Source organism: Microchirus variegatus, assembly GCF_963457635.1.
Source record: "Microchirus variegatus genome assembly, chromosome: 16".
NCBI classification, from domain to species: domain Eukaryota; kingdom Metazoa; phylum Chordata; class Actinopteri; order Pleuronectiformes; family Soleidae; genus Microchirus; species Microchirus variegatus.
The window spans coordinates 22,075,898-22,096,690 of NC_139817.1; the positions used below are offsets into that span (position 1 = coordinate 22,075,898).

The 20,793-nt window shown below is 45.6% G+C and overlaps 1 protein-coding gene across 1 annotated transcript in view; it reads right to left on the bottom strand.

Moving 5' to 3' along the window:
• Positions 1 to 1,114: 1,114 nt before the first annotated feature.
• The window catches only part of tet3 (tet methylcytosine dioxygenase 3), a gene marked incomplete at both ends in the record, with an annotated part of 32,685 nt that continues 13,006 nt past the window's right edge, over positions 1,115 to 20,793 (bottom strand). Inside the window, 9 exons of the mRNA XM_083903185.1 lie at positions 1,115 to 2,898; positions 3,044 to 3,392; positions 3,480 to 3,617; positions 3,733 to 3,822; positions 3,916 to 4,066; positions 5,955 to 6,163; positions 6,591 to 6,684; positions 8,812 to 8,902; positions 11,412 to 14,358. Of these exons, the coding sequence (XP_083759311.1) occupies positions 1,115 to 2,898; positions 3,044 to 3,392; positions 3,480 to 3,617; positions 3,733 to 3,822; positions 3,916 to 4,066; positions 5,955 to 6,163; positions 6,591 to 6,684; positions 8,812 to 8,902; positions 11,412 to 14,358 (5,853 nt within the window). The remainder of the gene's footprint in view (positions 2,899 to 3,043; positions 3,393 to 3,479; positions 3,618 to 3,732; positions 3,823 to 3,915; positions 4,067 to 5,954; positions 6,164 to 6,590; positions 6,685 to 8,811; positions 8,903 to 11,411; positions 14,359 to 20,793) is intronic.

The window sequence follows — 20,793 nt, forward strand, 5'->3', positions numbered from 1 at the left end:
CAAATACTATTTGATCCAGATCTGAGCTGGAGCACCAGAACAAGTACGGCATCGAGTGCCACGAGGAGTGTTGGAATGAAAAATGATCCGAGCTAAAAGTTGAGCACCATTTGAAAGCTGGGGGTGAAGAGGAGGAGGAGGAGGAGCACATCATCTGAAGCCAAGACGAGCAGTAATGTGAGGTCAAAGGGCGGCTGCTTTTCCAACCATTTGCACCAGAATGATTGCACTTGTTTCACTTGAGTCATAAAGTCTGTGCAATTGAACGAAACATTGCTCTTCTGTTGTCTGTGTGGAGATTTAAGGAAGCAGAGTTTAATTTTGCTTTCACTATTTATAGTAATAGAAAAGTAGACTCGTGTCTTTGCAGACTGTGTCTGCGACATTGGCCATGAATCATTTTGGAATTATCCTTCAAATGATGCATTCACTGGCGTCAATACAATAACATTAAAGATATATATCATACTATTGCCGGTATGAAGAAATATATCTAAGGCAAGCCTGCTGCGAGGCAGTCATGTGATCACTGTAATATTGATTTGCTGTCTTGTCAGTCAGATAACGGCTCCTCCTTTAAGCACACGGTTGACAAAGAAAAGCAAACAGAAAACAGGGCATACATTGTCCAAACATGGAAAACCGAGTCCGACTGATTCAGACTGATTGCTTAAAAAAAAAAAAAAAAAAAATCACATCATTAATAACATTAATGAAAACAGTAATAATAAAAAGAAAGTCTTCATTATAATAATACCTGTAATGACAACATTGACAGTAACAATAGCAATCATAATAATATTGATAATAATAGCAATAATTAGAACCATTAAAATTCTATAAACAAGAAAAAGCAACAGAGTTCCTCTCCAGGGAAGAGAGAGGAAGAGCACCACAGGCAGTGTGTCTGAAGCCCAAACCACTGCCTGACATGAGGTAAAAAACAATAAAAATGTCCCCTCCTCCATGTAGACTGTGGAGGGGGGGGTGGGCAGGATGGAGAGACGCCAGATTGCGAGACAGCGGAGAGACATTCATCGTGTTCATCGCTCTCTCCAGCCTGCACTTCACTGCACCACTCTGTAGCCATCAGTCCATTTTTGTCTGTCTGACCTTAGACAAAGTGGCTGTAGGGCCCAGTGAGGCGGGTGAAGGCATAAGGAGACACAGTAACTGTAGAGGTGGTGTGGAAAGTGGGGGCTAACCGCGTTATTGGGCCCTCCCTCTTGTCTTTAGATTGTCCAGGTCCTGGACTGGCACCCGCTGCCGTAGCCCCCCACTTGCGTTTCTTCCCAAGGGCCTTGATTTCTTCCTGGGAAAGACCAAGCAGAGCCGCTTCCTGCTGCCTCTGCAGCGCTCGCTCTGCCAGAATCTTCATTTTGGCCTCCCACATTGCCAGGCCGTGCATGGGCTGGCTGAGGTTCTTGTGCTGGTAGAAGACCAGTGAGATACGCGAGGGATGGGAGCGATCGGGTCTTCTGAGCGGCGTGGTTGCATGTAGTTCACGACGGGCACATTCAAACAGAATGGAGCCATGAGCTGGTGCTACAGCTACTCCCCCAATATTGGGATCTAGGAAGTTGTGCTCACTGTCAGACCACACCTCATCGTCATCGTCTTCCCGACCCTTGTTGCTCTCAATATCACTGTCCATTCCCCTTGAATCCCACACCTGATCTGGCTGCTGCAGGGCATCAGGGAAGAGGCGGCCCTCAGGTGCAGGGGAAGGGGTACTGCCCGCCACTGATCCTCCACAAGACTTCCAAGCCTTCTCCTGGAGACCGAGAGGAGTGGAACACCGGCTTTCCCCAGTTTTGGACCAGATTTTGTCAGGGTAAGCTCCGGCAGGATTGCTGTGCTTCAACCCAGGGCTATAAGCAGCAGGACCCATGGCCCATGCATTTGGTTGAGGACTAGGAGCAGGACTGGGCCAGTGCCTCGGCGTGCCAGGGCCTGGGGTTCTTGGCTGTGGTGTTACGGAGCCTGAGTGAGAGGTGCCAGGCTGCGGTGTCCCAGGGGTGTTTGGGCGTGAGGTGGTAGAGCGTTGGGGGCCTTGGTACATGTTACCTGGGAGTGATGTGCCTGGGTGAGGGGAGTGAGATGGAGAGAGAGGTACCTGGAGAGATGTTGCAGCAGAAACCATAGCATTTAAACCAGGGTAGCCTGTTGACTGCTGGAGGAAAGAGGGGTGCTGCTGGTGAAGCTGCTTTTCCAGATCTAACGATGACACATCGGGACTTTGTTTATGGTTTAGATGGCTTTCCCAGTTTGTGGGGACCGTACTTCCATTAAGTCGGTGTCCTGGCCAAGCAGCAGGCTGGATGGTGCTGGGTGTGTGAGCCCTACCCTGGCTTGGAACTGTGCCTTCAAAGACTGGCACATCCATTGGCTCCTGCTTGATTATTGGAGTGCCTCTGTTGGAGGACTCAGAGGAGACAGAGGAAGGACGGCTCTGGTTGTACTCTGGTTGTACAGGCTGGCTATAAGCGCTAAGGTGTGATTGGTTGCTATGCTCTCGGTGGCTGGGGTAGGGCTGGGCTAGTTTGGCCTGAAGGCTCTGAATATCAGGCTTTCTGTCTTCTTGGACAACCTTACCACCTGCTTTGGGCGAAGAGCTATTTCGACCCTCGTAGGTCCTCAGTTTGGGGCGAAAAAGTGCATTGGGAGGGTAGTTGTAGTATCCATAGTGCACTGGGGGCAGATTGGACGGATGATGGTAACCATTCAATGGATCTGGTATAGAAGGCTGGCCAGTATGGGGGAGGCCTCCCCTTGCATAGTAGGGAGGTTGTGAATAAATGTTGTTGAATAGGTCTGCTGCCTGCACTGGGTACCCATCCACTGATCCGTTGAAGGGCTCCCTCTTCACACTGGGCTTCATCTCTTGTTTTATAATTGCTGAAATGTTTGAAAGAAAATAAAATACAAATTAAAGACTAAACCAGAATCAGCTTATTTAAGACATTTAGTTTTGTTGTTTTTTTTCTGTTAGTGGCTGGTTGCTGGTTAGGCTACAGAAGTTGATCACAAAACAATAACCCACCTCCATTGCTTTGGGGTTGAGGTGAACTGCAGACCTCAGCCTTCACCACTGGTTTTTCTGGAGTTTCCCCCGACTGCTGCAAGAGTTTGTTTTTCTTCTTCTCTGAGGCAGCTTTCTTAGCCTCTAAACGACGCTGTCGGCAAGACTTGGCAGGTTCAGGCAACGTGCGCACTTCACGCCGGAAAGCTTCAAGCACCTGGATGACTCCTGTCTTCATCTTGAGACGCTGGCCCTCCTCACTACCAAACTCATCTGTTGTAGAGACCTTGTACAGAGGCAGCACATGAAGCTGCTCATCGTCAGGGATCTCCCCCACCATACGGTTGTCTTCCTTAGTTAAAGTGCACACCTAAAAGAGAGAATCAAAATTCATAACATTATAGCCAGTATTCACTTCAAATAAGCCCACAAAACACATTTAAGTGGGGGATCTTACCACTGTGCAACCATTACTGAGGTTGTGCTGGTCCTTATGAGCGTGGGCGCAGAAATCCAAGCAAGCGGTGACTCCTGAGAACGGCCGGCCCTCCTTCAAGCCCAGTCTGCATTCTGAGGCTGAGGACTCTGTCTGGCACTGTGGAAGACGACAGAAACGAGAGGGAATTCATGCTTTAACGTTGGGGTAAAATGTAGGACAATCTATAACATTACAGCTGTAGTTAGTGGCAACATGAATTTATTCTACAAACCTGGTTACTGTACGCCTTTGGGGCCAGCTGTTTGTACACAGGAGCCACCCTGGTTGCGAGAGTCTGAAAGTTATCCCTGAGTTTGTCCTCCTGGCAAGAAAAAAAATGGACCCCTTGTCAGTTGTTGCTAAGGTATCAAACGGTAAATGAATTTATTACAAATGACTTAGTTGTGGTAAATACCTCTTCAGGGTGATCTCCTTGTAGCCTGAACTTGCGTGGCATTTTGCTTCGAGCGTACTTACAACCATTAAAGTACATACTCCAGGAGCAGCCGAAGGAGAATGAAGCACCGTTTTTTTCAGAATCTTTGCCTTGACATGCACAGGTACGACTGCAGGGGGAGACAGAGGGCATGCAAACGATGATTGTACATTGTGTGTGGACACTCAACTGTAAGTGGGATGAAGAAAACTGGGGCAGGAAATTTGGGCATTTCATTTGAAGCATTAATATAACACTATATTATAATAGTCTCCTGAATGTCAGGATATTCTCTTACACTTGTGATCCACATTATTCAGCGAGTCATTTGGCTAATACAGATTTAATTACACATGCAAACATCTGGTGAGGGAGATGTACAGTTCAGATATTTCACAAACAAAATGGTTTGTTGATTTGGCCGGACTTTGTGTTTTGATTTCTTACACTTTTTGTACAGCGCCAAATGACAACATACTTCATTTCAAAAATAGTAGATAGAGAGAAAACGTTTTAACAGGAAGAAATCTCCGGCAGAACCAGACTCGACGATGTGAAAAGGAAAAAAGGGGGACAAAAAGTGTGGGTATACGCTCATTTCCACATAAAGATCAGCATTTAGGGTGATGGTAGCACAGTGGTAGAGAGAGTCGTCTTTTAATTCGAATGTTGTGGCTTTTCGCTTATTTTTACATTTCCACAAAACATCTTTCTACTTCCTTTAAACAAATCAAAAATAAACTCAAAACCTGAGCACAGCAGAAAACTGTTTGCCTGTGTCAGCCTCAGGCAGAAAATAAGAAATTAAATAAAATGATAACGAAAACGAAAAATAAATAAAAATGAGACATGGCTCCTACAGTGTGGATAACTGTTATTAGATCATACTAATACGATGTCCGTTCACACAGAGGTTCCCAAACAAACTCAACTTTAAGTTTGTATCTCAGCAAAATGTTGAAATACAATGATGATTATGACCATTATAATTATCTACAGCCATATATTCAGCAATGAAGCATGCAGGTGACAGTGGAGCTGCATCGGACTGCTGAAGGGCAGAGGCCTGTGTCTGTGAGCAGAGGGAAGAAACCTGCTGTGAACTCCTGAGAAGGTGTGACATCATTTTAGCCTGAGATATTCACCGTTATCTGTCTCAGACACAGGTTGGGACTGCATTTTGGTGGTGATTGTGAGGTTTATCAAGTGGTGAATTCTCTCCACATTGTTGCCTTCTGACTTCCTTTGGTTCCACTTTTCAGGCTGACAAACAGAATCACCTTTGAAGTTTTGAAATTCCAACATTGCGATGCTTGCGGTATTATCTTCCAAAGTTTATCTTTTCGCTCGATTTCCACATCTCAGTGTTGTAAACTCATGAATATATGGGGACGTATAGGTATTCAAATTACAATCATTTTGCATTTATCAAAGGCTGGGGGTCACATAGTTGGCACTCTTGCCTTTGCAGCAAGAAGACCCGGGAACAACTGCTGTGGGTTTTCTCCGGGTTCTCCGGCTTCCTCCAAAAACATGCAATATGGCGATTAGGTAAATTGGACACTCCAATTGACCGTATGTGTGTGAGTGAATGGTTGTTTGTCTCTATGTGGCTCTGCAATGGCCTAGGGATCTGTCCAGGTGTGACCCCGCCTATTGCCCTATGTCAGCTGAGATTTGCCCCTGCAACCCTCATGTGCAGGATAAAGTAGTAGTCAATGGATGGTGGATGGATGATCAGGTGTACACCAGGATTAGGGTGGCATACGCACGTTTCATGAATCACACATGAGACTTGGCGTACGGTGATATTTACGCCTGAATCTGCACCAGTTTCTATGCAAGTTTGATCAATTAGGGCCAGGCACATTCCTTGGTGACACTGGTCCTCCTCACACACTTGATAAAGATTACTTGAGATAAAATAGTGGAGCACATGCTACAAAATTGATCAAATGACCAGGAATAATGCAGTGCACAAACACAACATCATGTCACACGCGTGCTTGGCTACTCACTCGTCATTCAGGCCACAGCGTCGGCTGGTGGGGTTGCCAAATTTGGTGATGGTGCTGCTGAGCTCACTGTACAGCTTGTCGGCCAGTGACCTCTGGACTCCTTCCCAGGCCATAATGAGGATGATGATGACAGCGTTTTCACAGTGGTGGCCCGCACGCTCACGCACCAGACAGAGCAGCTTCTCTGTTTCATTTTGACGGCGAATCACCTGGTGGGAAATAGAGCTTGGCGTCATTTCAGCACCGGCAGAGGTGGAAAAAGTACTGAAATATTGTACTCAAGTAAAAGTAGTAGAAGTAAAAGTAGTCATCTGAAAATGTACTCAAGTAGAGGTAAAAAGTAGTTCATTTGAAATGTACTTTAAGTAAAAGTTACTTAGTTACTTTGCGTGGGGTGTGAGGGCAGTAGAAATATGACAGAAGAGCTCAGAAATTCAAAACTGTATTTCGTTACTTTCCACCTCTGGACACCGGCTATATATATATTAATACATTCAGTCCTTGAGAGGAACTATTGTGTCACAAACACACACATGTAGATCTTGTCATTGGCAGTAATAGTCACGTTTAACTGTGAGTTTCACGTGCAACTCTCCTCTCCGTGTCATCTGCCAGGTGTGATGTGATAGTGCTTACCCATTTTGCAATAGGACATCCTCGTGAGCTCTTTCCCTCCCTGCCTGTGTACACCACCTTCTCAATCCGGACTGCTTCCCCTTTCTCTCCAAACCTAGACAGGAGACAAACGGTAGTTAGTTTAGGAGCTGAGTTCAGCTGAAAAACAGACGTACAATCAAACAGATAAGCAACGGCATCTTGAGAGTCTTTAATATAGTTTGAATTGAATAATAATGTGTTGAGAAACTGACACTGGCATCATGTGATCGACATATGTCCACAGTAAATAATCCAGAAGCACCTCAGCAGCTGCTGACTGTGGTGCAGCAGCGTTGTAATAGGAGACACGGTCTGCTTGTACAAGAGTTTATCAATGATTTATTTGTGTCATGACTGACCTCATTAAGAGGATTTCTTATTTTTTTTCCCTAGGTAATGCTAAGCTCAGCAGGTTGAGGCTGGAAAAGGAGCGTTCGCACGGCTCTGCCGAGATTCACACAGGCTTGTGAGAGTAAATCAGAAGCCACTATAGCCTGCACAACGCCAGCCACAGGGCTTCTGTTGGACATATTATTGTTGTAGTGTCTGCATGTGTTTACAAGAAAAGGTTTTATGAACGCATTTTTGTGCAGTTTATCATTTTACAATTATATTAGAGTGCACACAAGTAAGTATTTGCTTCTACAGACTTTTACTGGCCTTGACAGCTCGTTAGTTTTACCTGGGATTTGTTTTCCTGTTAATGAACACATTATCTGTAGCTCACAGAAGATAATCTAAGTGTATATTGTGGACTGTCCACATCCCTGATGGGATCAGACTTATAACTGCTGATAAAACCAGATCTGCACCGGGTCAAAGAGCTTAGACGGGCATGCGTCTTTTGGTGGCGTGCGGAGGTGTGCGGTAAAAGGGAGGGGTCAGAGGTTGCATTTAAAGTAGGGGTGGACCCTCACGACCTGTCAGAAGCCATATCACGTCCCCTGGCTGCCCACTACCTGCCATTGTGAGAGTTCCAGCTCTGACCAGATTTGGAATGACAGCGGACACAAGGGGCTACGACTGAATAGGACTCACCCTGGAGGGGGGTGAGGGAGAGTGGGAGGGGAGTAGGCTCTAGCACCACAGGGGTGACCTGCCTGGGTCAGGGGTCGGTCAAAGGTCAGCGACGATCTATGGGGTCTTAACATCTTACATCATCTCTCAAACAACAAAAAAGGGGGTCTCGAGCCTAACATCCTCTGCGCCCTGTCCTCTTTGGAGACTAATGACGATCAGCATTTCAGTAAATAACAGCCAAATATGCGCCAATGTGTACATTTCCATTAAGAGGCTGTAGCTGCACTGTGGTTATTGCAATCTTTCTGGTGTTAAAGTGAAACTGAAACATACTTTTTGTCCACTGATGCATTCTGGATCTACATTGCACATTGCAGAAATAGTGGATTGTTTACCGAGGCTGTATTTTCCACACTGTGTAGATTATAGAGTATTTGATTAACCAGAATGTCGTGTTTATCTTGTGCTTTGTCGTCCATGTGACTTTAAGATTGCTGAGATCGAGGTTAACTTTATGTGAACATGTAAAACTAAAGTGTTTTTCTCAAATCTGATCATTTATCTGCATGTGTATAAGTGAACAAATCACATTTGTGTGCCCAGACATTAACATGGCCTACCTTGCATGGGTTGTTTTGGAAACAGTGACGGTATAACCACATTTGCAATGCGGCTTTCAAACATGGATACAAGGAAAATGAATCATCATCCTGTGCTCAAAACTGCCTTGGAGGATTTCATGCTTTTGTTTTGCTGTCAAGTCCTTCAAAGCCTAACTTGATAGAATGCAAAACTATCTGAAGCCTGAACAAAGCCTAATACCAAGCTTCAGTCATCAAAGTAGAAGGTTATACACCTCAGCTTGAAAGTAGTGCCCAAAAATACACTTTATTATTTACATAAACTACATTTTATACTTTCTCCTACAATTAGGTTTTCTCCTCTGTTCTGCGCCTTCCTTCCAACGTTCCTCTCCAAGCCTCTTTGTCTTCTTGTCTCTCATTTGATTTCTAACTTTCCTTCCTCCCTCTGGTATGCTGATGAAGCTCTTCCTGCTACTACTGGATTGTGGGTTACAGTTTCCCCTGAGAGACAAATGTGAGGAAGAGGGAAGCTTGAGCTAGAGGAGGAGGACGAGGAAAAGCAAGGACAGCGGAGAGGAGAAGGAGGAGGCGCTCACCTTGTCTCCATCAACGTTCGTAGGGAGGCTACAGTTGGTCCAGATCCCAGGTGATTGTAGTAGGGCCCTTCATCTTTCTCCAGGATTTGTTCTAAAAAAAAGAAATTAGACAAAAACACAGTATAATAAGAACAATGTTGGCATTGACATGTACTCACACTCTTACAAGTGTACTCTTATTTGATATCAGTTTATGATTCATTTTCCACTTCTCTGTCTCACCCACAGAGGCAGTATGGCAACATTTGACTAAATTCGCCAGGGCGTGTTTTTCATGTGACTGAGTTTATTGTGAGTGTTGCTGACAGATAAAAGACCAGCGCAGTTAATGGTCACAGTCATTTACATAAACAGCTTTTGGTCACTATTTCTTCACTACAGAGACAATTTGGCATCTATATTCCCTTTGACGTGATTTAAAGACAATAAAATATATCACTTCAATTATGTGACTTTTTTTGGACTCTGCAGTCATCAAATCAATCATTTCTTTGCTGTGTTACTCGTGATTTTACTAGTAATAAAAACCTTAATGTGCCTCCTTCATCTGAGTCATATCTTGCTCATATTACAAACAACCAGTCAACCAGTAAGAGCTGATGTGGCTGACTGTTAAATGTATTTTGATTTATCTAAAAACCAGACACCCTGTTTAAGGAGAAGCCAAATCATAATATATGTGAGAAGCGTGGGAATGTTCCAGTGATTGCAACATCTAGGTCCCTGAATTCCAGTGGGCTGGGATTGCAGGGTGGTGCATGAGTGGAGATCAAGGGGAGGAGGATGTTTGAGGTAGCATCAGTGACTTAGAATATGTCAGTGTTAAAAGGGTCTGTGGGTGTGTCTGAGTGCACACTGTGTGCATCTGTGTTTGTGTTGTGTGTGTGCAGCTGCATGCATCCGACATGGACTATAATTGCAGTGTAATGCATTGCAGAGATACGCGAACAACTTCTGTCATCTCTAGTAGATACAATACGTTAAGACTTGTTTACCTGTGATTAATGTAAGTTTACACATGTTTTGTTTACAGATAAATGCTCCTAAGGATAGAACAACATTATGTTGTCATCCAAAGGTATATTTCTTTCTTTGATTAACGGTTTAATAACCTTTAACACTCCAGTGCACGGCTTCTGAGCAATTACCAAAACACTGGCAGTGTCTACGTGATCTTCCAAGTTAGCAGAAGCATTTATTCACACTATCATCCACTTCTTCATGTTTTTAGTGACAGTCCAACCGGTTTGTTGATGCCATCTTGCATTACTGGCACAATTTTACTGTTGTGCTTCCTCCTTTGCTGCCATCGGCCGTGATGTAAAACTAATTACTTGGTAGTGCCATTGGGAGACATGACATTCAAAACATTACTTAACCGAGCAGCGCAGAGAGAGACTATTATTATTTGCAATACTATTTGATGTACAATATGCCTACATATATGTACATATATGTGTTGTTGTTGTGTTGTGTGATCTGATTCAGCTGTGCAGGGAGGCACCAGGGTGTGGCTCAGGGCAGGAAGTGGAGGAGTGATACTAAATTCTTTTTGAGTGTGTATGTGTGTGACTGTACTGATTGCATCTGTGTGTGTTGAAGGCATTTTCATTCCACTGTACTAGGAGGATTAGACAGTACTATGTGTAACCATACATTACTGTGAAAACTTGTAGCAGCAAACAACTAGCAAGTGTTGCGCTGCAGCTGCTTTCTGCCTGCTGTTCACTGTGTGTTCAGTGTTTAGGGACAGCTATGCAACTATTCATTGTCCTATAGTTAAAACCCAACAGCAGCGTGAACTTCTTTGTTATATTATTAATATAAGATGTGGGTCATCAATGAATGACTTAATGGACAAAGACCTGCTGGGTCTTGTTAGGTAGGTGTACTGAAGAGGTGAATCCAGCTGGACTTGTTTTATCAAGCAGTAATTTGACTGATCACTTACAAAAATTGTAGTATTCCCTCTTTTATTTTTAATATTTAGTATAAAGTCGAGGTAACACTTAATATTAGGGAGCACGTATTCACCATTAACTAGGTGCTTACTAACATGCATATAAGTAGCCTAAATATTAAGCACCTTGTTTAGGAAAAATCTTAAATCATGTCATAACGAAGGTAGAATCAGGTTATGTAGAGTCAGGTGTTAATATGCGGTTAATAATTACTAATAAAGGGCTATTATGCTACTTATATGTAAGTAGGCACCTAGGATCATCTACATGTTTACACATCTGAGCAGGATTCTGCCAAAACCACAACACTAAACCCGTTTTCTGCTCTGTTCTGCTCTGTTCTGCCAGACTCAAAGCCACTTTTATGTCTGGCACAACTGCCGTCATTGCCTCAATGTCGCAGTATGGACGGCCAAAAGTCCGACAAATGCTAGATTGAAAACATATGACCTGTGCGGATCAACTAGTGGAATAGATTTTGTGAAATGAAGTAATTGTTGAAGTTTAGCTCTTGCTGCAGTGGAGCACTTCATTATAAACCTAAAATACTGACCGGTGATCAGATACTGATACTGAACTAACATTTTCTCCATGCAGCGAGATAATGCAGTCATTTTTGGAATGCTGTAACCGACTTACCCACACAGTTACAGACAGGGAATTCTGACTGTAGATCCTTGGAAGGAGTGTTCAGCAAGTTCTTGGTGGGGGTGTCAAGGTAGCGCAGAGGAGACTCGAGGAAGCCTCTGAGGGATGGGGAACAGGGCAGGCTGTCTTTAGTGGGCGTGTCCTCCTCAGAATAGCATGTGGTGGACAGTACTGCTATATCCCCTGAGGTTTCAATCTTCATCCGTTTAGGCAGCGGGAAAGGTGGGATGCTGAACTTGTCCTCAAACATGCTTGGCTGCTGCTGCCTGTCTAGGATAGACTCCTGGTGCAAAGAGACATGGTCTGGTCTCTCAGCCTGCTTCTCCATGGGGCTTTCTGTGGATGCCTGCTTTAACATTGCTTCACTCTGGGTACCGGACACATAATTTTTAACCTCCATCTCCTGATCATTTGCATGAGGTGTGGCGCTGGCTTGAGTTGTGAGACTTAAGGGAGCCGATTGAGGCATGGACGATGATGTGGTACTGAGGTCTTGTGGATTGCTTTTGGGCTGAGCACCAAGATGTGAGGCTGTAGTAGTTTCTTCCATGGGTCGACCAGAAGATAGATCGGGGCCAGAGTCCCCAAATTCAGCCTCAAACTGGCGTATCAGTTCTTCATACTTCGGGTCTATGTTGATAAGACTCTGTAATTGTGAGGTGTTGGATGGACATGTGGAGGTCAGAGGTATGGAGGTGCTGGTGATACTGGAGGCCATGGTGCCCACTCCTTTTGACTTCTCATTGGCTACAGGGGCCACAGGTGGGGGCAGCTCATTCATGAAGGCCGGAGTGTTTTCTGACACAGCAGAAACAGCGGAAGAGTGAGTCATTGAGAAACTGGAAATGGATACCTGAGATTGGGATGGGGCAGGGAGGCTTACAGCAGCAGCCTGAGTGGAGTTACCGTGGAAGGGTAGAGAAGGAAAACAACCTCCTTTCAGGCTGGTCAGGGCCGGGGCTCTGTCCGTCATGAGGACTGGTGGTTTTTGTACGCTGATCTGAGTTTGAGGCAGGAAGGTTGGCATGGAGGCTTTCTGCTTAGTCTTCTTGATAACTATCTGTTTGGGTTTGAGCAGGGGAGAGCCTGTAAGCATCCCACTCATAGCCTTTATGACAGGAGATCCCTGGTTGCTTCTTTTCTTCTTGGGTTCCTTAGGTTCCTGTTTGATGGCCAGATGTGGAAAACCTTCTCCCTCCATCTGTGGCCACCATTTTTTCAAGTTTTGGCATGTTGTAGGAGCATGTGGGACAGGTATTCCAAAACCAGAGGAGTGGTTAGAGAAGAGGTTCCTCTTGTAATGAAGGTGATGTTGCAGAGCTGCCTGAGTGGAGTGGCTGATGGTTGCTTGGCCAGGTGACAGCGGGCTGCCAGGGTAGTGCTGACCTTGCTGCTGACCATTAGCCATACCGTAATGTCCCATAGATGCAGTGTGATGATAGTGATCACCAGAGTCTTGCCCTTGCTTTAACCTGGATAGTGCTTGGTTATCCTGGGCCTGGATACTTTCATTTTGATTCAAGTTGGGCTGCTGTGTGACTGGAAGCTTGAAATGAGCACTGTTGAACTTGCCACTGGTGTCACCAAGCAGCTGTTTGAGCTCTGACATGGGGTCTGAGCTACTGTGAGGTGCGGCAGCAAAGTGAGACTTTGACTCAGACTTTGTACACATCCATGGGTTCCTCTGTTCAGAGCCTCTGCCTGAGCTCTGTTGCCATTTCTGGGGATTGGGGTTGAATCCTGGAGGCTTTCCCTCACCTGGAAAGGGAGAGGTAGAGGGAGGGAGAGGAGTAGCATGGAGCGGCTGACCCTGGGACTGGGGCCTTTGGTTGTCACAGGACATTGGGGGCTGCTTATTGATGTGTATTGGAGGAGGGACGGACTGAGAGCGTGAGGAAGATGGTAGGATTATGTTAGAACCGCTGAGGAGCTGGGGTGGTAGATTCTGGGTATGGTGGTGGTGGTGGTGGTGGTGGAGGTTATTATTGTAGTGGGTGTGACCTGTAGAGCCGGTAGCTTGTGGACTGGTACCAGATAACTGGGTCAGGGCTTCTATGGCAATGGCTGTCTGAAGACTTACGTTCTTTTCCTTAGCGATGGAGAGCACCTGGGGAGAGCAAGGAATCGGGGGTTTGGAGCAGGGCACTTTTTCTGGGTGAAGGCCTTGAGATCCCTGTAGCTGCTGAGAGTGTGAAGTATGGCGGCCACCATTCACCTGCGCATATGACTGAGAGGAATGCTGCAAAAGGGGTTGCTGTTGATGAGGCTGTAATTGTGGGGTGGCATTAGTGATCTTGTGGGCACTTTGATCCTCGTTGGTTGCTAACTTAATCTTCTTCTCCAGCCACTCAAGGTAGTCTGGACAGTCAGACCCATCGCAGTTACAGTTAGGGGGCTTGTGTCCATGCTTAGCTTGGTTTAGTGCTGTCTGTAGGGTGTTCAGGTCCCCTGGAGGTTGGCCGCTCACCTCCGGAGCTCGTGCAGCGTGTCGGACCTGAGCCCCCTCAGCGCCCATCTCCTGGATGAACTGCTCATATAACTGGGCTGTGTTAGGCTGCACACGAGGGCAGGAAGAGGAGGAGGAAGGAGGCAGGGAGCCAGCGATAGCAGAAAAAGCCACCAGGTTGTGGGCGTCCTCCATGTTTGCATGATGGAGAGGCTCACTGGGATTTGCACCACTGCTTTTATTCCAACATGGCTGCTGCTGTTGTTGGGTGTCACCGGCTTTGCCATGCCCTGCCGCCCAGCTTTGCCCTGGTGGCACACCTCCTGCCCTCTGCTGCTCTGTTTCTATAGATGCCTCATCATCAGTACTGTAGCGATTCACCCCATTGGCCAGTTCCAGGCTCAGCGCGCCTTCCTGGAGGCGGTCATGTGACCCAATTTCCATCTGGCCTCCACTTCTGAGGCCATCCACTGAAGTGACTTTGTGAACAATCTGGAAGAAAAGCATATAACAAGGTCAGTGAGGTTATAAGAAGCCTATAAATGCACATAGACTGTACTGTGATCACCCAGAGATGAATGAATATCACTGTAAATTAGAATCTGAGCAAAAGGTTTTCTCTTGAGTGTTGAAAAACGATTGTAGCAACAAACTGCAGCGAAACGCTCATTCACAGGACAATAAACAAATGATTTTCATCCAAAATAGACCTTTAAATGAAAACCAAAAATAAACATAACATAGAGTCATTAAGTGATTATATGAAGATCGACATAAATCATAAATCAACCACAGCCCCGGTTGCTAACAGTAGAGTCATAAGATGTTTCAGTGAAACCTGCTGACCCTAGAGTAGAGCTAGAAATACTGAAAAAGTACAACATAAAAAGTGAAAGAAAGTTTTGTTTGAAGATGACCTCATTACATTACTGACATTACAGTTATTTGGTCATGACACAACATTTGTAACACTGACTTTGTGTCATATTATTTCATATAATTATGTTAATTCTAGTACGCTGGAAGTGTGGGGTGAGTAAAACCACAATGATTGACAAAAGGCGTAGGGAGTCTACTCATTGTCTAAACAATCACTAATCTGAGTTTTCTGTTTAAGGCAGATCCCCTGAATTCTACTCGCAAACAGTATCCAGCCCAAGTCAGTTCCTCATAGATTACAGTTAAATGGATCTGGAGAAGAACAGAAAACAGAGATAAACCAAGGGCAGGCTGAGGAATCATTGACAGAGTTCATGTTGTGGCTGAGCAGTGGATTCTAACTGCTCTGGTGAAACAAAAACAATGGCAGACTGACAATACCAATGCATTTTAGCAATATTGAAAGGAGTCAGTGTACCAGTAATGAAAATGTTTGATCCCCTTTGTAAACATGTAGATGTTCCTAGGTGCTTACTAACATATATAAGTAGCATACTAGCCCGTTATTAGTATTAAGCACATATTAACACCTTACTCGACATAACATGACATGAAGATTGTTCCTAAACAAGCTGTTATTATGTGCTTAATGTTTACTAATAAAGGGCATAATAGTATGCTACTTATATGCATGTTAGTAAGAGTTTACTATAAAGAGAACAAAAAAAATATCCAACAAACAATCACCTTCTGTGTGCTTCACTCTACAATATAATATTACATTTAAACTGTACACACATGCCCTCAATCCGGCCAGTAGACAACTACTTCCTGATTCAGATCAATGCAAACTGCCCAGTATTCTATTATCTCCAGCCAGAAAGAAGAAAGGTGCATTCTGTTTGTAGATCCATCAGTGTATGACAGTAGAAGTGAGCCTGGCGTCGAGCTTCCACATCATTTGAATATGACTGAAATAAGCTTTTGAAGTGGTTAATTACTGGACAGGCTTTATGCTCAGCTCTTTTCAATCCACCTTCTGCGCCGGGTGTCTGATGGGGGATCCCGGGGGGGCAGCTATACTATTGGAGAGAGGTGGTGTGGGGTTGGGGGTAGCAGTGAACAGCCGGCATGCAATACGTGAGAGGCCTCATGTCTGCACTATCAGTGGCATCAGACGGGAAAGAGGAAGGAGGGGAGGGGAGGGGAGGGGGGGGTTGCTGTGCACGGCAGTTATGAGAACTGCAGTGTTGAAACAGAGCGACTGCAACACTGCACAACCAAACATCCCACAGTCATGTAGTGTCAGTCACACACTGACACTCTCTTTTCCTCTTTTTCTCACAGTTACATGTACAAAACAAATACCACAGCCTGAAGTCACATGGGTTTAGAGGACTTCTTGCAGAATATTTAAGAACGATGATGTTTTCCCGCTTGCGCCGGTGCAGAGGACGAATGTGACACCACGCATAACCTTTACTGACTTTTTTTTTAAATGAGTATATCCTGATCTTAGGTGAAAACGATATACATAATGATTACACCTTACCGGCTGCCTGCTACTGAACAGATCACGTGCTTGGACCAATATTTACTCTATGTCTGCCTTCCCTTTAACTGTGTCGTGCGCAAATGGACAAACATGCACATATTTGTCCAGGCTTGACGCACTAGATCCAAAAGCATCAACACAACAAACCAGATCAGCTCTCGCAGAACCTGGTAGACAAGGTCCTCGTGTCTGGGAGCCCTTTAAACAAGAGACGTCTTCAAAGCTCCATGTGAAGGCAAAGTGAGTTCTGTTTCACAGTGACCCTGACAACACTAGAAAAACACACACAGCTGGAGGGAGGCGGTAAAGTGTGTAAAGATACTAGCGGCGGTAGCGAGGGGGTTAAGTTCAACTCGTGAATAGACAGCTGAACCTAAATCCTAGATACACAACAACCCCTTATCCTCCCGCTTGTGCCTCTACCCCCTCCCCTTCCGTTGCCGCCGTGCTGAGCAGAAACATGAAACAGAGACGCTGACAATATGAAGCCGGCAAAGAGCCTGAGGACCAGCGGCGCATACTTACATGGTCCTAGACGTCCAGTCGGAGTCGGTTGTACAGCAGAGAGCAGAGGCGCACACAGAGAGGAGCATGAGACTCGTGTGCCGACATAGCAGCCTACAGGCAGTATGGCCTTAGATTAGATTGTTCCTTTTAATTTCTTCCAGTCTGTGCAGCGCACAGACAGCGAGAGAGCCGAAAGGCACATGCATGCACACACACACACACAGCCAAATACACACAGCACACCTTCCCTCTGCACAGCACATACGTTTCTTATTCCCTTGCTTCCTTATGTCCAGTGCTTTATGTTCTCTCCTTTTTCCTTTCTCATTATCTCTGTCTGCTCCTCCCTTCCTTTTTTCAATATCCTCTTTCTTTCTCTCGGCAACACATGCAGTCGGCTTCTCTTCGCAGTCCCCCCCCTCCAACCACCCCGGGCCCCCCTCCCTCCATTCTCCTCCCTCCCTCCATTCCCCTCCCTCTCACACAGCCTCTCCCTCCATCTCCTCTCTCTCTTCAGTGTGTGCAGAGCGAGAGGCCATTATCTGAGCCACAGCGGGCACGTACGATGGAATGGAGTATGCAGTGAGCAGAAACAGACTGAAATGCGAGGGATAGTCACTCGTAGCGGCAGCCTAGGAAACAGCACAGTGCAGCAGAGCTCTTAGCAATGAGAAAGCATCTCTCTTTGTATCTCTCCGTGCCCTTTAACACTACTTACTCTACTGCATGAGATGATGTTACATTTCGATTGTGTTGTGTGTTTGCCGAGGCAACAAAAGCCAAGCACTAGCAATTTCTGCAAAGACAGACCATCGCTGTTGATTCCAGAGGCAAAACCAGCGGCCGACGAGCAAAATTCACACACTCTCAACTCACAACGACATTTCTTCCTTCCTGCAGAAGGTATCTGTTTTCCTTATGGAGATTTCCTTCCTCGCGCGACGTCTAACCCTGGGCAAAAGGAGAAGCCAAACACAAATGGTTCCTCAACATCCGTTATCTTTCCCATCCACATTCACATCAGTCGCCCATTCATTGCGTGGAAAGGGAAGCGTAAATTTAACAAGTGGCGCAAAAATAGATCGTACACCAAGGCTTGCTGGTGGTCTCGCTGGCCCTTCCTCAAAGATCCAAAGGATATGGACAAGGTGGAAGGGTTCTCGCAGATGGAAGCTAAGGGTCGGTTGATATACAAATTAATTCTTCAAAGCTCTCTATTGTCAACTCCATCGCCTAAAAGCAGGCAGAAAAATGGAACATTGATGGCAAAATGATTAGAAAACGAGCAAGGCGGCTATGTTTGTCAGAGGAGAGAACATCGCATCACACTTCGACATCGGCAGGCAAGACCAGCAGGAAGAGGAGAAAAGGAACGGGGAAAGATACCGAGGAGAGGGAAAGTCTGTAGCAATAACATGAATGTCAGAGTCACTCAGTTTTTCGTGTGACTGCTTCTGCGACAGAGAAGAAAATGATGAGAAAGCGGAAGAGGTTACAAACAGAAAGAAGACTGTTTGCTGTTGTCGAAACGCCACCAGCAAACACAAGTGTTCAACCCATCCGTGTTTGCGAGGGACGCAAGACTCTCGTGTTCGACAGCCTGTGGTGACGTCCTGTAGTTCTCTCCTCACCATTGCTCTGCTTTGGTGTCACTGCCTGTATCATCAGCATCATCATCATCAAAGTCGTCATGATCGCTGGATGTTGTCGTCTCATGTCCACTCGCTAGATGACCGGACTTTACGGTACCTCCTCCTCGCTTCTCTCCAACACTGCTGTTGGGTTTTTTTCCGAGCAGATTTTTTTACGAGGAGGATGAGGGGAGAAAAAAAACATGGCTGTTTCCTCCATCTCAGAGTATTTTTTTTATGTTCCAGAGCTTACGCTGGCTACACTGCGCTCTGGCTGGATTAACTTCAGCAGCCTTTTCCCTGCTTTTTCTTTTAACATTTGCTTACCCTGTCTCATTTTCTCAATCTGCCTCCCTCTCCCTCTCTCGATGTGCCTCTCTGTTTTGTTTCCTGAGCCTTTTTTTCCCTCTAGCATTACCGTACGAACACTTCCTAACGCAGCCGCTCTCTGGCCCTGTAAATTGTGCACCGTCTGCCTCGCGATTGCCACACATTCGTATATGTACGCGCACACACACAGATGAGCGTCAATCCCCGAGGGGAAACGCGGCGCAGCCGAAGCCGTCTAAGAGAAGGAGAGAAGTAGAACGTTTGGGTCACGTGACCACGGGAGAGCCAATGAGCAGTGAGCAAGAGAGGTGGGAAATACATGTGGTGGTGACGTAGCTGCAGCGTCAGCAGCGGCTCCCACCAGGATCCTCGCCTCCACCACTTGGGTGGGCACACGTTTCATCTGACATACTGTATATTATGCCCACTCTTAAAAACCACCAACACCACACACCTACATGCACTCCAAAAATCACCCTCGCCTGCGGTGACACTGCGTTTCTCGCTCAAAGCTCGACTTAACCCCTGAGTCACATGCTGTCCACGCACAGATCATAACAAAGACCTACTGAGCACAACACGCCGTTTCACACAGTTAGTCCGCTCTGTGCAGGGGGGGGGGGGGGGGGGATCTTGAAATATGTTTGCTACACAGCATTTCCCCGAATAAATGATTTTATCAAACCCTGCTACAATGAAAACATGGTTATCACACTTTCATAGCTTTTAAAAGACCATAAAGAAACAGAGGTCAACCACAATTCACACATCAGAGCAGCCCGTCACTGTCCTTGTACACAGCTGAGTCAAGCGGTGTTCAATTAGACTGAAACGTCACAACGTTAAAAGGAAGCTCCACCGCAGCACGTGACGTACCGTAGATACTCGGCGTGTAAATACGGTGTAAATGACAAAATTTGTCTCATTAGAAGACTGAGCAGCTTGACTGCCACATGAAGCTCATTGTAAATGTGACTTCAGAGGCGTTCCTGCCTTCAAGATGTCATTGTTTAATCAAACAGAAGCAAAATCCCAAAGCTGAAATTCAGGTTTGCCAGAAAGAGCTGTCCTGAAATGAACCGTGACACACAACAGGTTGCATCTCCACTCGATAACATGAGACCGGCTACATCATAACCTCAAGGGGGAAAAGCAGTCTCCCATGTCCTAGTTAACTAACACAAGACTGAGATTCAGCAATTCTGAAATGACTACAATTAACAACCTGAACACCTTTAACCCTTGAGAGAAAATGAAATAAAAAAAAAAACACTTACAGTGAACCTGTTGTAACCGGGCATTGAGATGGAGAGGACGGTGCAGTCAGAGAGAAACAAATCGATCACTTCATCTCACAATGTAGTCAAAATGATCAGTGAAGGGAGTTGATTCACGCCCTCATCTGCCTCTCTCTCTCTCTCTCTCTCTCTCTCGCTCTCTCACTTCTCTGTATCTTGCTCATGGTTTCTCAGCAGCATGGAGGAAAGATTTTTTGGTTGTAGGAGGGATGACTGACAACAAAAGTCCAATCCTCAGCAGTGTGTGACTTACATATGACTAAACCTGAGTCATCGTTCTCCTTTCTCCTCAACAAAGCCTCGACATGAAACCCTCATGCTGAAATAAGAGCTTTTGATTTCCTTTTTACCAGAACATCTCACGTGTGTGTGTGTGTGTGTGTGTGTGTGTGTGTGTGTGTGTGTGTGCCTGCATTTATTTGTTACCCCTTTAGAAACTGAAACAGTGACCTTGTCAGAACTTCTTCAGAACTGACTAAGTTAAAGATGCCATACGTAAGAATGTGGCCAAAAACAGTTACTACATTCAAATTCAAAATACAGAGTCTTCTTTTAGGTTTTGTTTTCTGACGTAACTGGCAACCCGTGGTTGCGCCGCAGCTGAGACTCTTCTGACTGCAATGATTGGTAGACGGCGGTAGGTGGCGCCACATGCTAAAAACATGAATTCAAAACATAAACATGATTTGCAGTCTGCAAAAAAACATTATTCCTGAGTCTCTGTGAC